The sequence below is a fragment of the Antennarius striatus genome, chromosome 13, assembly GCF_040054535.1.
Source record: "Antennarius striatus isolate MH-2024 chromosome 13, ASM4005453v1, whole genome shotgun sequence".
Lineage (NCBI taxonomy): Eukaryota > Metazoa > Chordata > Actinopteri > Lophiiformes > Antennariidae > Antennarius > Antennarius striatus.
In genome coordinates, this window is record NC_090788.1 from 17,062,501 (window position 1) to 17,078,410 (window position 15,910).

Here is a 15,910-nt window from a genome sequence, read left to right on the forward strand (position 1 = left end):
AACCAAAGGAGAAACTCAGTCTTGAAGCCGGTCAAAAGAAGCCTTTGCTCTAATGTGGGCCCTTCAACATTCTGATGTCTGTTGCATCAGTTTCTTTCGGGCTGTTTGTTACCTATAATTTCTTGCCTTTTCTTCACTTTAAAGTCCAAATCAGAGGTTGATGCATTGGGCTGCGTTCTTGCTACCATTTGGGCGTCTGTCATAGACGAAGAATATGTAGTTGCATATTTATTCTCTTATGTACCTTTTCATAGATTTTTATGATAAACGGTAATTCCTTTATATTCCTGATATCCCAATTCAAATGTGCTTTTTCTCCAGAGTTATTGGAAAGTGATAGCTATGTCTTCCTGTTAATAAGAGGTTGTTGATGTGATGAACAGATCTCATGACCCTTGATGCCTTAAGACCTACTTCTTGTTTGGTTGCTAGGATCTGGAGTGTCTCATTAGGAGTGATGGCTGATGCCTGGGATGTGTGATCTCTCATCTACCTACAGTATACAGGTGCTGAAGCTGCTAGTCTGTCTGCTCTGAATTATGAGTCTTTTTGGTTTCCGGGTGGAATCATCTTGGTTTTCCTGTCTCTGTACATACGCGCTACACACTATACTAATGAACTGACTGCACAATTTATTTTCTTGAATTAAGATATTAAGAGCCATGTGTGTTTGACACATTTTGTCCTTCCTTTCAGCCAGGTCATGATGATAAACTGTGTCTTTTATCTTACTATTGTCTCATTCTAAATTTTGCCCAAAGAAAAGGAAAATTTAATAATGTAACCAAAAAATGATCAGTTAGCACGTCGTGCCTTACACCCCTTGTAAGCACGAGATGTCACCTCCAATGAATGGTGGAAATAATGTGCAAATTTTATCTTTTTAAAAGATTGTCACATCTTAGATTGTGGTTTAACCTGTTTGACTTGTGATTCTAAAAAGCAAAGTGTGCAAGAGGGAAATCACCTGAAGCAGTAAATAGTAAATGTATAACATATAGAAAAGCCACACAGATTCCAAGCTAGTATTTACACACAATTTTGGGCAAAACGTATCTGTCAACAGCTTCTGAAAACAGGGCCCGCCTGTAGAGGACAGCTGAGAATGCTCTGTAAACTGTAGTTAAAAGTGCAGTGACATACAAAGGTCTGCATACACCCACACATAGTAATTATCACAACTTGGCTTCGCACCGTCGCTAGACTTCGCACACGCTTCAGAGTGCTAAATCACATTCATGACCTTAAAGGCAAGAGAGGACGCCGTTCCCCCTCATCGGTCATCGCTCAACTCCTTCACATACTGCCAGAATTTTTAGTCCTTGGGCGCATCAGGAACATGTGTGAATGCAGATGTGAATATTAGTTGTCTCATTGTTCATAAAGGGATGTGGTCCACATCACTTGTATGGTGTTTTTATCCAGTATGTGTTACTAGTGTTATAATAATCATCCACACAAAAAAACACCACTCACTTATTAGCTCTTTCACTTTTTGGGTAATCTGTCATTTTCTTTCCATTCGACTATTATGCCAATAAATGAATTGCATTTACACAAGAACCCAGAGCTGTATCTGTCAGGTGAACCTGTGTGTGTGTGTGTGTGTGTGTGTGTGTGTGTGTGTGTGTGTGTGTGTGTGTGTGTGTGTGTGTGTGTGTGTGTGTGTGTGTGTGTGTGTGTGTGTGTGTGTGTGTGTGTGTGTGTGTGTGTGTGTGTGTGTGTGTGTGTGTGTGTTTGTGTGTAAAATGCAAAGGACAGATAGATGCACTGAGAGGACACAATGGCTGCACCAGATTTTGTAACCTCAGTCACTGATTTTGTTAAATTTACAATTGAAATGCACTTAATTTTACAGTTCTTTCAGTTAAGTAGGCCTACTCTATTCTTGTCTTCTGTTATCGAGCCCAGAAGAGTATATAAATAAAATATGAAAGAAAACATTTCAGAAAGTAATATTCAGGAAAAAAATATTTCTGGACTGCTGAAGTGTTTGATCATGACACCAAAAAAAATCTGATAGTATGTCATCTATTTTTGGATTACATGTCAGAATATACGAAAGAAGTCTAGTGATCAGGACTGGCAGCTTAAAGCAGAAACAGCACATTTTATATAGTGTTGGTTTTTTCAGGGGTGGGGGTGGAGGGGGGGTGAAGCTGTCAAATGCGCATTGGACTCCTTTTACTTTGCTGCCGCAGGAAACAATGCCAGTTCAAACAAGCCTTTGAGCAGTCTAGGGGGCCTCTCTCTGTCTCACTATCTCACTGAGCCACAGTCACAAACACACACCACACACGCACGCACACACACACACACACACACACACACACACACACACACACACACACACACACACACACACACACACACACACACACACAAATACTGGCTCCTTGTTTTTCAGTTGTAACTGCATCCGTTTTTATACGTGCTTAGTGGTTTCTGTCAGAAAAATGGTAACAATGATGGGGATGAAAGGCCAACGAAAGTTCAAAGGTCACTCCTCCCTGCAGTGTAACGTCGGGCTAATAGGCTGTCTCTGTTTGACCTCTGAATCCAGCCACTGGTATTACAAACGAATCCTGTCAGACTACGGGTGGCTGCCGACAGGTGTAATGTCACCACAGGTGCACATGGAAGGCGTGAAGACAGGTTACATTAACACTAATTAAAGTAGAAAAGGAAGGCTGTAACTATGATGTCTGCTACAAAGGTGTATGTTATGGTGTTGACGGATAAACAACATTTGTCAGGCACAAGAAGCAGCATGAGATGTGCAAAAATCCATAAAAAAGCATTAAAAAGCCACCTGTGCCCATGTGTGCAGCGATCAACAAAAACTCCATAATGTTTGTACATTAAGCAGTCAGAAATTCATGGAAGGATGTGAAACACAGTAACAATGCACCAACAAGCGAGCATGGGGATCACAAGATGAAACAACAGGAAACAAATAATTATGCAGCATAGAGCAGACAGGATTTTTAAAGAATTGATAGAAAAGAATTGTTTAATTAGTTCGCTTTTACATTTGTCTCTTCTTCTAGCTCCAGTGTTTTACTTCGGAGAGACAGAATATCACATAGATGAGAGCGATGGGTACGTAGAGGTCAAAGTGTGGAGGACAGGAACTGATTTGTCCAAGCCTGGCACCATCACTGTTCGCTCTCGCAAAGCAGAACCTGTCTCTGCAGAAGGTGGGCTCCAAGTTCTATTGGCATTATTTACAACCTCTCAGCATCTTACCATATTTTCAAACCTGTGGTCTGGCTCTGCTTCCTGCAGCTGGTATTGATTATGTGGGCATCAGTCGCAACCTGGATTTTGCCCCGGGAGTCAGCATGCAGACATTCAGGGTCACCATTCTGGATGACCTGGGCCAGCCGGAGCTGGAGGGGACGGAGAGGTTCGGGCTCGTCCTGCGCATGCCGGTGAACGGCATCCTGGGAGAACCTGGGGTTGCTACCGTCTTCGTCAATGACTCGCTGTCTGACTGTAAGTGACCATATTTTTTTCTCAGCCTTGGTACTGTTTTAGCAATGCATTTAGCCCGGTTGGGTGATCATGGGCCCCAGAGAATGAAACCTGTCTGACTAGATCATTTTTACACTTTTCACTGACAAATATTGGAAGAATTGCAGAGAAAAGGTGGAAGAGGAGATGAATTCTGATGAGTGTGATCATCCTCACATTCTTATTCTAGCAGGTTAGGAGGTTTCTTTTATCCTGTGAAATACGTCAACATGTAATCAGTGAATTATTACAAAGTTCTGCATATATTTTCCCCTCCGAAAATTACAATAATTTGTGATTCTTGAATTTTCATCTCAAACTGTCATCAGCCCAAAATTTCTGTTTGTTCACATTTTGGTATATTTTATGACTTTCCCTACAGCCTCAGCTGTATTTTATAATTAGAGCTAGCAAGCATGTTTTAACATTGATATGTTAGCATAAAGAAGAACCTAACAGAAATGTCATTGTGGATGTAAATTGTTTTTTTCTGAATGTCAATATATAATGTGAATGATTACATCTTTGCAAGTGCATTCTGATTTCTGAATGAGTATAACTTATTAGTGGATATGACTTCCATAAAAACTATATGAAAGCCTTGTTAGTCGTACGTTTTGCACTTTACACTGAATTCAAAAACCTTATTAACAGAATTTTTCAACCAATCTGTTACATTATTAATTATTATTATTATTATTATTATTATTATTATTATTATTATTATTATTATTATTATTATTATTATTATTATTATTATTATTATTATTATTTCATTAATGATATTCTTTCAGAAAAAGCGTCTAGCTCATCAGTTCAAACAGCATCAAAGATTATTAATCTTATCCTCATACTGCACGTGATGGTCAAACTCTCCTGTTGACTGACAGTACCAAAGGTCCAGTTCCGTGAGCTGGTGTACACTGGGGAGGAGAGCGATGGACGGATCACAGCGACTGTCTACCGCAGCGGTGACATCAGATACAGATCCACCATTCGCTGCTACAGCCGCCAGGCTTCTGCAGAGGTCGCCTCCGACTTTGATGAGCGACCCAACACAGACGCATCCATCATCGCCTTCTTACCAGGTAACCTCAGTAATCACAGAGGTACACAATGAATCATAACGTATTCTCCAAATGTTCTAAATTAATCTTCAGGCAGTACACAATTTCTTTGGTCACTTTTTCTTTTTCTTTTTTTTGCAAAATACAACAATGCCTTGCAGACATTACAGGGGCTTGCAAATAAATTTAAATATATTCAACTCATCACCTACTGTTCTTTTTAGCATTTTATTTTGCACAATATGTAAATGACCTTAATGTGCAAACAGTCCCCCCCCCCAAAAAAAAAAAACCTGAAGAATTGTGTTATGAAGTAAAAAAAAGATGTTTGCTTAAGAAAAGAAATGATTGAATTTCTTCTGTCCTTTCTTCCACCTAAACTCTCTTGACACATCCTATCATCGCCGTCTGGCTGTGCTTCTAGGCGAGGCAGAGAAGCCTTGTACTCTGTCACTTGTTGATGACACGCTGTATGAGGAAGAGGAAGAACTGCGGTTGGTCTTAGGGAACCCAAAAAGTGACTCTCAGTTTGGTGCCTCAGTGGGAGCTCAGAATGAGACCCTCGTTAAAATCAAGGACACAGCTGACAGTAAGTGGGTGGAGAGGGAGGCTGGGGAACATGAGGAATTAAATGTTAAAAAAAAAAAAAAATCTTGCCACAATTCTTGACTGTGATTTGAAGAGATAATTAAGGAACTCAAGTTAAAAAATGTTAAATACACATCTGTTCCTCTCTGTGCACCTCAGAACCCATCATTCGCTTTTCTAAAACAAAGTACAGTGTCAGCGAACCAAAGGAAGCCGGCGAAGTGACGACGTTGAGAATCCCCGTGGTGCGAGTGGGTGACACATCGAAGGTGTCAGTCATCCGTGTTCACACCAAAGATGGGTCGGCGATCTCAGGAGAGGACTACCACCCAGTGTCTCAAGGTAATAGGACATTGAAGGCTAATAGAGGACATCCGTGTCCTCCATTAGCCTTTAGGGCTAAATATACACCTTGGCATTAAATAGCATGAGTCAGTTTTGTTCAAATGTGATTGGTGCACATTAAAAACCACTGCTGCAGTCATTCAGTTTATTAAATATATGCCATTCCACATAAAAGACTCTCAAAACCTTTCCAGCACCACCCGTGGTCAAGCACTCTGCATGATACATTATTTTTATTATTACTGGCCTCCAGATATCCCTCTGATAGATTTCTGTTAAGCATTTTTGTAGCAGCGAATGAGACTTTTAGGAGCAAGGCTTCCCAATGGAATGTTAAATAAATTAAAGTATGCATAGGGATTTATTTGGATGAGGGTCATTGATTTCTAATTTCATTCCAAATGGGGAAAGGTAATTTCTGCTATAGTCCAGTGGAGGGTCATGCAATATTAAATCGAATTTCAATATATTTCATACCTTATTTGCAGGGTGAATCTTCCTTTCTATTCGCTTGCCGTTTACCGCAGCGAACCTTCTTATCCGAATTGATTCTTGATATATTTATATGAATACTTTCAGTCTATTCAAATGATTCCTTCTGACCTACAATTCATATGGTGCCAATTTTGCACCAGGGTTTGATCATCAAGCGCTGAATTTCCCTTTTTGCCTATGCCTTTGGATTTTTTCAGAGCAATACATTTCCGATTCAAAGCTCCATTACTCATCTCACAAGGAGAGTGTCCACCTTTAACATTATGCAAATAGAAAACTGCAGTGCTTTATTGCATTGCATGTATTCCTCTGCAACAATACAACATGATTTTAGCAAATCTGTGAAGCTTCTCATTTCTTTGTTGAAAACTAAATTCAGCTAAAAATAGAGACTCTTGGCCTTGATACGACCTGACTTCCTGTTCCACATCCGATACAAAAATACTTTAGTTGAGCCGGTGCTCACTCTAGTGATGAATGATGAATGTTAAAACTGTATTATATTTTCCACATATGGTTTATCTTCTGTTTCTGTGTGTGTGTGCCCAGATATCGAGTTCCATGAGGGGGATAAGGAGCATTTGGTAGAGGTGGAGGTGTTATTTGATGGAGTCAGAGAGATGAGGGAAGCCTTTACTCTTCACCTGAAGCCTGATGAAAACATGGTGGCTGAAACTCAGGTCAGGAATGCCTAACATCACACAAGAATCTCATAATACCCAGATATTAAATTTCAGCTTGATGAAAGACTGCAGAGATTAAGAGTTTTCACTTTTTTTTTTCTTACTTGGACCAACATTTTGCCATGTCAGTCCCACTGAGATCAGAATGTTCAGGCCACACAACAGCACTCTGCTACTTTTGGGCAGAAATAAATAAAAGAACGATAAATAGATCCTTGATAAAAATAAAAGAACAGAGAGAGCATGACAGAAATAAGAAAAAGGGAACAAATCATCAGAGACTGTGAGATTATAAAGACCCAGCTCTAAATCACAAGTGTTGCTGTGTGTGCTCCTCATTAGTGTTAACTGTTTCCTCCTAGAGCAGGTGACTAAAGTGATTGTTTACATCGAGGAGACCAACAGCATGGCCGACGTTACTTTCCCCTCTCTGCCTCATGTGGTGTCGCTGATTCATTACGATGATGTCGAAAGAACGCCAGACAACATCCGCCCACCGGCCGGCTACCCCGTCATCTGTGTCACAGTGAGTCTACCATAAAATAATATTTGGGTGCTCGAAAAGCTTTGAAGATATTCAAGAGAAATATCTCTTGTTTCATGAATTCAGCACAGTTTGAAAGGCTGCAGCTAAAGTTCTTGGAATTTGCTCTAATGAGAAAGGTGGACCTAACCAGGACCCAAGTGTGTGCGTGCGTGTGGGAGATCACTGTCATGTTGTTGCATGGGTCAAGGGTATGTGTGCGTGTGTGTGTGTGTGTGTGTGTGTGTGTGTGTGTGTGTGTGTGGCTGTGTCCGCAACTTTTCAAGACAATCCACAGAAACACTTCAGAAAGTTTTCCACCTCATTTAACTATAGTTCCGGTTATACAACTAATTCTCAGAGTTTAAGTGCAGAAAAAAAATCAAAATAACAGGAAAACATTTCCTGAATTTCCTTTGTGAGTTTTCTACTTGTTCTTTTTTTTAATCCAAGCCTTTCTCTCTTTTTGTCCTCTGGCGTCTGCTGTATCCTCCCCATCATCTGCTTTCCCTGCCTTCCCGCCCACTCTCTCTATCATCCTCATCCATCCTGCAGGCCTGCAACACAAAATACCCGGACTATGACAAAACAGGCTCTATCTGTGTCAGCGAACACATCAACAATACCTTGACCCGCTATCGCTGGCTCATCAGTGCCCCGGCTAGCCCCAATGGCGTCACCAGCCCCATGAGGGAGGTGGACTTTGACACCTTTTTCACGTCCTCCAAGATGATCACGTTAGACTCAGTGTACTTCCAGGCAGGCTCCAGGGTCCAGTGTGCTGCAAGGGCTGTTAATTCTAATGGGGAAGGGGGTCTGGAGCTGAGCAGCCCCATCGTCACCATCAGCCAGGAGGAAGGTGAGCACAGAACAACCAAGAGCCATTTCTAAAATTCTGTTGTTTTCCAGTTGATTAATTAAACACAGGTTGGACCTCTTGCTGCAACAAGAAACAAGACGGCTTTGTTCTTCAAGCAGCGCCCAAGAACAGTGCTTTTAAATGAGCTGTGTCGACTCTACAGACGCATCACAGTAAAAGACAAATACAACTAAATCACTGGAACGCTCCTCCTGACAAAGTTTGTTCTCAGATTTGCTCAGATTTTTCAATTACACAGAAATCCATTTTGAACAGCATTTAATGTAGAATACAAGCATATTTAAGTATATAAACTTAATGGTTTATTACCACGTAGGCTTTTACTGTTATAGTTGGTCAGGATGGACCTAATTTTAGGGATTTTAATATACAGCTATAAATAATTTGTGGAGATCATGTTCTGTATTTAAAAGACTGATCTGCAAAGCATGAGGTCACTATAACTACTGAAATTATAGTGGAGTATAAAGTATGACGTTGTAAAAATTGTATTTAAACAAACTGTTGTAAATATAGAGGATTTATTATAGATTATAGATGTATTATAGATTTATTCAGTGCCTGAATAAATGACTGAAAAATCCGAGCAAATGATAAAGATTTAGGAGTGTGTGGCAGAAGAGCGACAGGCACCATTTTCTCAACTCAGTAACGTGACACTACCAAATATGTGCTGTGAGGAAAGGTCAGAGCACTCATTCTTTTCTCGAAAGAAAAAAATAAGAAGTCATTCCTGTTCTCTTTCTGTGTTATTGATTTTGCCGCCCTCACTACAACTACAGTCCCTGAATGCATCATATTCGGTGACACTTTCACGCGGAGGTCACAAGCTATTGTGGAAATAACTACAGTGACTGACTCAATCACACTTATAGTGTTTCATGAGAAAAACACTATATAATAAGAAAAGTAACTTTAGTAGGATTGATCTCTAAGTAATTATTATGTTTGTTTTTTTTATTACAAAGGAATGTGCCAACCTCGTAAAATGGGGACGGTCGGTGCCGAACCTTTCTCGGCTAAGCTACGCTACACTGGAGCAGAAGACCCAAAACACCCAAACCTCATCAAAGTGACTGTCACCATGCCTCACATAGATGGTAGGTGGGAGCTGGAGGCAGGACACGTACCAGAGATGAAGTGAAGTGTAATGTAGTGTAATATTCACGTCTGGGGATCCTCGTAGACTGCATGACAGCCAGAATATAGATCTTGCTGGGTTGCATCTAACCCTGCTGTAGAAACCCTCCAGCTCACCTGCATCCTAACATTTCCTTCTTGATTTTTAATCAGTTTCCTACTTCCTCGTCTCCTCCAGGTTTCTTTCTTCCTTTTTTTCTCTTTGCTCCCCTGCTTTTCTTTTCATCTCTTCACCCTTCTTCACTTGACTATTTCTTTCCTCCAAGTTTTTTGAAATAGTAATTTTTCTCTGGATATCAAAGGTAGCCGAGCACAGTCGGAATCTCATCCTCTTTATCTCGCAGGCATGCTTCCTGTAATCTCCACTCGGCCTCTCATGAACTTTGAACTAACTCTCAGTCCCGACGGAACCCGGGTCGGAAACCACCGCTGCTCCAACCTGCTTGACTACGAGGAGGTCACGACTGGTCACAGCTTCATCACGGCTTCCACGCGTAGCCATGAGAGTGTGGGGGAGGCAGCGCCCTACCAGTTCAGCAGCTCCCTGCGAGGGAACAGGACATTACGCTTCTACCGGAATCTCAACTTGGAAGCCTGTCTATGGGAGTTCACCAGTTACTACCACATGTCTGAGCTGCTCACTGACTGCGGAGGCACGATAGGGACTGATGGACAGGTACGCCTGTGTCTTTTGACATCCCGTGTGTGTATAAATTCCAATCTAGGGTTTGTGTGTACATCTGTTTGACTGTTATCCTTTGTGTGTGTCCACCTGTGTGTGTGTTTCTGGATGTATGTTTAGTCTATTTACCGATTTCTGAATGAGAGCGCCTAGCAGACAGAATGGCTCTGTATTTGTTTGCTTGCTTTACATCTCATTCACTGCGTGTGTGTGTGTGCGTGCGTGCGTGCGTGCGTGCATGCGTGTGCGTGTCTGTTTGCCAGCTCCGAGCCTCAATGTGTGATTGACACCTTTTAATGTGTGTGCGCACATACGCAACAAAACATACCCACTGAAACAAATCCATGCCAACCAATCAGAGCTCAGCATTTATGTGTCACATTAAATCCTAGATTAAGAAGAAATCTGTGAAAGCATTTTATTCTTTTGACATCCTGAACACACCTACACCCTAGGATTCCAGCAGAAATGGAGCGGCTTTGCTGCTGTTTGCTTTTACTGGCTGTGGTAGGATAATGGAACTCACCACAGAGGTCAGAGGGGTCAGACTGTCCGTTTGTCATTTAGATGCTAACTTCCAGTGGCTGTTTTCTGTGGTTGTATCTAACGCTGTACAGAGCTGCAGCGTTCTCATGCTGCTTATTGTTATGGTTAGATTTGAAGGCAGACCCTTGCTCCTTTGCTCGTGTCCTGCTGTTCTTTTGTGTTCCTCCACCCTTTGATCTGTGAGCTTCTCGTTGCTGATCAGACTGCCGAGTGTGGGTGTTGTGTGTGTGTGTGTGTGTGTGTGTGTGTGCGTGCGTGCGTGCGTGCGTGTGTGCGTGCGTGTTTGAAGAGTGAGAAAGAGATGTAGACAAAGTAAGACATTAATTTACTTGTTCCCAGTCACAGCAAGAGTGATTCGCACGGAGTTACACACGATGGCCGTCATCCACAGGACATCAACCCCCTTCATTAAGGGAGATCACTGTCATGTTGTTGCATGGGTCAAGGGTATGTGTGCGTGTGTGTGTGTGTGCACATGTGTGTGTGACAAACCCAGTGCTAAATTACAACTCAAAGAGCACAAAACAAATTAAGATGTTAAAGTCTCTGGCTGTATGGTCAAAATGATTTTTGTTTTCTGTCTACGTTACTGCCGTTTTAGGGAGTAAATAAAAGGTTTATTTCACTACAGAATTAAAGGGCAAGACATTATACATTTAAAATTCCATTCATAATTTTATTCCTATGAATATTTTCCAAGCCTTACGATGTTCCGGTTGGTGTAAAATTATTTTAGGAGGTCGATGTAATAAAATCATGGATTTGTAAACCCCTAGGGCCGAGTTTGTCACTCCGCTAGCAGTCATTTAATTTCTCATTTGGTTTCTGATTCACCGATTTCACAAGTCTGCAGAGACCTCATGCCCACCGAGATGGATCAGAATCTTAATGTTGTGGTGCTCTAAATAGTTTTTAGAAATCAGACTGGATGGTAGTGTGTATGTGGTCAGATAATGAAGATTTATTGGTCCAAAAAATATCAAAAACACCTTCTATCAAATTCCTTTTTTTAATTTCTCTAGCTGTTAAATCTCCTCCCCTCCTCAGTTAACATCTGGCTAGTAATTCTTCTAATGTTTGTCTATTCTGTCTTTTTAATGACAGAAGTAACTGTACATACTGTAGTTGAGGTTCGCAAAGTAGCTGTTTTAATGTTAGAGAACAGAGACACCCAGTGGCTGCTGCAGAAATACTTGCAGTGTTTCAAACGCCGTTTTTAATCACTGTCAGCTCTACTTTTTGTGTTGTAGTTCGACCTTCTAATAACATTTCACAAATTAAAAAATATTTTGAAATGCCTCTCATATATTTTTCCAACTTCATACACTTTTCAGAATCTGCTCTTTTACCCAAACATTGACTCTTCATTGTGTGGGTTGTCTGTGTCTCACAAATGAAGGTGCGACTGAACCTGCAATTTGCTTCAGTTGCTTTTTATGTTGACATTTTGCCAAAGAAAATTAAAGAAAAATCCCAGGGCACAAAATAAATTTAAGTGATTCCAGTTATTCATTCGGATGGGATAGTTACACCTTCTGTTATCTCATACAACTCGCAAGCTAAAGAATATGAATAATATGAATAAATCCAATCTGATCATGTGACTATTAAACTTTCCATTTATTTGGAGAAAATTATTCTTCTGAGACTTTAAGTAAAGGAGAGGGAGGTGGAAAGAAATGTGACACAATCATGGGAGCATTGACATTTTTTTTCATTAGGTTCTCAGTCTTTAATTGAGGTCAAGTTAAGAATTAATGTATATATTTTTTAATGCAAATGCTATCAAAATGTTGCAATTTTCTGTGTTTCATTTTTAGAAATAAGGTTAGCAGCTTTGACAATAGTGTATACAAAATACAGGGCAAGCATTTTGTCAAGTTTTGTTTTTTTTTGGTTTATTTTGCAGTGGAATTAGATTTGACATATGAAATTTTGAAAGATGTATGTTATACATTTTTTCTGGTACTTGGACAGAGCTCTATCTTTAATAGATAACATATGTGTTTCAATAATGGTTTACTCTAATAAACAGAAGCTGGGGAAACCAAAATAGAAAAGAACAATGCAAGCCCACATCTCTGCCCACTGTGACGCCTTGTGTACAACACATGAAGACTTTCCTGCATCTCTTACACTGAGTAGGAGTGAAAGGAGTCGAAGCATCTTGTGGAGGAGATCAATGTGTTCATTTGTTACTTCTCAGTATTCATTATATCTTTTCATCCTACTGTTTAATACAACAGGACAATGCGATTGTTTCATTACATACTGAGGATGTCTTGCTCATAGGAAGTGGCTGTATGATCACGTAATGCAGCATTGCAAGTGGCTTTTTGCATTGAACTCTGAGAACATTATGAGCTTAAGATTAAACCATTTCCTTCCTTCAGGTGCTCAACCTGGTCCAGTCCTACGTGACCCTGCGTGTGCCCCTGTACGTGTCATATGTGTTCCACTCCCCCGTGGGAACCGGTGGCTGGCAGCACTTTGACCTGCAGTCTGAGCTGCGCCTCACCTTTGTGTACGACACAGCCATTCTCTGGAAGGACGGCATTGGCAGCCCACCACAGGCTGAGCTCCAAGGTAAGTTCCTAAGCCAGCAAAAATAGTAATGCATTTGTGTCTGGACTCAATAGGAGACAATTTAAAAGAAGTATTTGTAGAGAATATGATGAGTTTGTGTCTTTTGGCCAGGTTCGTTGTATCCAACCAGCATGAGCATAAATGAGCAGGGGCGTTTGGTGGTTAACTTCCGAACGAAGGCTCGTTTCAGGGGCCTCTTTGTGAATTCTCATACTGGAGGCAGAATAAAAACAGCCGGTGAGACTTATCAACCATAATTACCGTTAATCACATTCATGGCTTCAGTGACTAATTTTCATAACTTCCAATACCAAGCAACCTCCATGTCGTCTATGGTGATGAGTGTGGACCACCCCGGCCTGACCTTCAACCTCACCTTAGTAAGAAGTGAGCCCACTTACAACCAACCCGTTCAGCAGTGGAGCTTCATCTCTGACTTTGCTGTGAGTATGAATACATTCTGAGCACGAACTGAATCATCCAGCGTGTAGATCTGTGTGCTCAGTCCAATCAAAAGGACAGACAGAGAATGACACCTGAGTATCTGTCCCATCTGCTCGTGGCAGGTGCGAGATTACTCTGGGACCTATACAATGAAGCTGATCCCCTGTACAACAACCCAGAATATGGAATATGCCGTTCCACCTATCTGCAGCCCCAGAGAAGCTGTTACCTTCGATCTGGATATCAGATTCCAACAAGTAAAAATGTCTTGTTTTGAACTTTAAATCCAAAAAGTAGATTCTTTATTTAATACAATAATTTCTGTCTTTCTCTGTCATTGAATCCCTCTCTTTTCCTTCATGATGCTATCCGTGTGTAGGTGAGTGACCCAGTTGCAGTGGAGTTCAGTCTCAATACTCAGATGTTTTTGCTGTCCAAAAGAAACTTATGGCTCTCTGATGGCTCAATGGGTTTTGGTCAGGAGAGCGACGTAGCTTTCTCTGAGGGTAAGTATCTTCTATATATATTTAAAGGTCCAATATTATATTCTTATTAATAATATCATGTACTTCCTGGAGGCCCCCAACATAAAAAAAACCTCAAGCTCTCACACCCACACCTAAGACAATTAGGAATGACCAGTTCTCCTAAGCAGCATGTTTTTGGAGTTGGGAGGAAGTTGGAGAACCTGGAGAACCAACACAGACACATGCAGAACGTACATACTCTCCACACACAGGACTTGAACCTGGAACCTTCTAGCGGTCAGGCTACAGCGCTACACACTGCACCACCGTGCTGCCCTATTTGAACATTGCTTCTTGGGAAATATTTTGTGATAGTTAGAGAAAGCCAATGAGATAGAGGGTGGTTTTTTTTCTTTTGTCAGGGGAATCTGCAGATCAAGGACGGTTATTTTTGTTGGAAAGCAATGAAAAGGTGTATTTTGCATAAAATGGGACTTTCAATGACCTTGATCATTTGTGCAGTGATATGCTTTGCATTTTCATGTCTATTTTCAGAGCATGCCAATCAGACATAGGCTTCAAGGCTTGTACCTGCCTTGAGATACTTTAGAGGACCCACTTCAGTGACCAGTGCATGAGCCTTTTTATATTGTGCCATGACAAACAAGGCAGTCACAGACTGCAACAGACTGCAACATCCTGCGAAACCCCTGAATTCAAAATTTTACCCTGATCTACTTGCATAGGTCAAAGATCATAGCTAGTGCTCTGACCTACTTTCATAGATCAAAGCAAACACTTTGATCTATGGTCTTACTCAAACTGGCCTTCTCCCTTGTCTTTCTATCTTATCTGGTTCCTGAGTGTACAAAAGTTGAAATTTGACCTTGACCTAGTTTTCTCAAAGTCAATGTCATCATCTCATTATCATCCCCTTTGCCGTCCGAGTAATGTGCATTTTGTTTCATCTTTCTGTCTGCAACAGTTGTGAAGATATTTGGTGGACGAACGAACAAACAAACGGACGGACAAACAAACACACGAACACTGACAATTACAATACATCACCACTTTGAAGCGGGATGTAATCAGGGTGCTGACATTTATGTGAAGAAGTATTTCAAAATCTGGAAGTCCAACCTGGCAGAAGGGATCAATGGCATTATGTGTTATTTTTTTCATTTTTAATACAGTCGTACTCTGTGGAAAATCTAACTAAAGCCTTTGCTAAATCATTCACAACCATCAATGTGGTTGGTTAAGTCAACACAGTAATATTCATTAGTCAGAATTATCTAGTGCAAATTTTAACTCTTCATGCTTTTCTTTTATTCCAGGTGATACGATCTACGGCCGTGTGATGGTGGACCCTGTGCAGAATCTAGGAGATTCTTTCTTTTGCAGCATAGAGAAGGTGTTCCTCTGCACCGGTGCTGACGGATACGTCCCTAAGTACAACCCAACAAAGTTTGAGTTCGGCTGCCTGGCTGACTCCCCCTCACTGCTCTATAGATTCAAAATTCTTGTAAGTTTATTTTTACTCTTCATCTTAAATGTAGTTTCAGTGTAAAGAAAGATACAAATTGAATTATCCCAAAAATAACCATTTCAAACACACGTCACCAGGACAAGGCCCAGCCAGAGACTCAGGCACGTATGTTTGGTGACGTCAGTTTAAACGCTGTGCTGGCTGTGGATGATCCTTCAGCCATGCCCCTCATCAGACAGCCAGGCTCTGACGGCTTTAGGCTGGACTCCACAGCGATGTTCCAGGTATTCCACATCTGTCTCTCAGTTTATTATCAGCTACCATCATTCAACGTATAAAATTTGAGAAATCTTGCCTGCACTATTATGAGATAGTCGTAAACCCAGATGTATTTGTAGCTACTGTATACATAGGACACGTGGATCTTACCATTCCTCTACTGTTTATTGTTGTGTGTTG

At 41.0% G+C, this 15,910-nt stretch overlaps 1 protein-coding gene across 1 annotated transcript in view; it reads left to right on the top strand.

The window, feature by feature from the left end:
* The window catches only part of frem2a (FRAS1 related extracellular matrix 2a), a 57,317-nt gene that overhangs the window by 40,209 nt on the left and 1,198 nt on the right, over positions 1 to 15,910 (top strand). Inside the window, exons 7-23 of the mRNA XM_068331492.1 lie at positions 3,051 to 3,200; positions 3,289 to 3,498; positions 4,407 to 4,604; positions 5,008 to 5,172; positions 5,331 to 5,513; positions 6,561 to 6,691; positions 7,062 to 7,220; positions 7,773 to 8,076; positions 9,066 to 9,197; positions 9,582 to 9,913; positions 12,859 to 13,051; positions 13,163 to 13,288; positions 13,367 to 13,494; positions 13,618 to 13,752; positions 13,875 to 14,001; positions 15,300 to 15,487; positions 15,589 to 15,735. Of these exons, the coding sequence (XP_068187593.1) occupies positions 3,051 to 3,200; positions 3,289 to 3,498; positions 4,407 to 4,604; positions 5,008 to 5,172; positions 5,331 to 5,513; positions 6,561 to 6,691; positions 7,062 to 7,220; positions 7,773 to 8,076; positions 9,066 to 9,197; positions 9,582 to 9,913; positions 12,859 to 13,051; positions 13,163 to 13,288; positions 13,367 to 13,494; positions 13,618 to 13,752; positions 13,875 to 14,001; positions 15,300 to 15,487; positions 15,589 to 15,735 (3,008 nt within the window). The remainder of the gene's footprint in view (positions 1 to 3,050; positions 3,201 to 3,288; positions 3,499 to 4,406; positions 4,605 to 5,007; positions 5,173 to 5,330; positions 5,514 to 6,560; positions 6,692 to 7,061; positions 7,221 to 7,772; positions 8,077 to 9,065; positions 9,198 to 9,581; positions 9,914 to 12,858; positions 13,052 to 13,162; positions 13,289 to 13,366; positions 13,495 to 13,617; positions 13,753 to 13,874; positions 14,002 to 15,299; positions 15,488 to 15,588; positions 15,736 to 15,910) is intronic.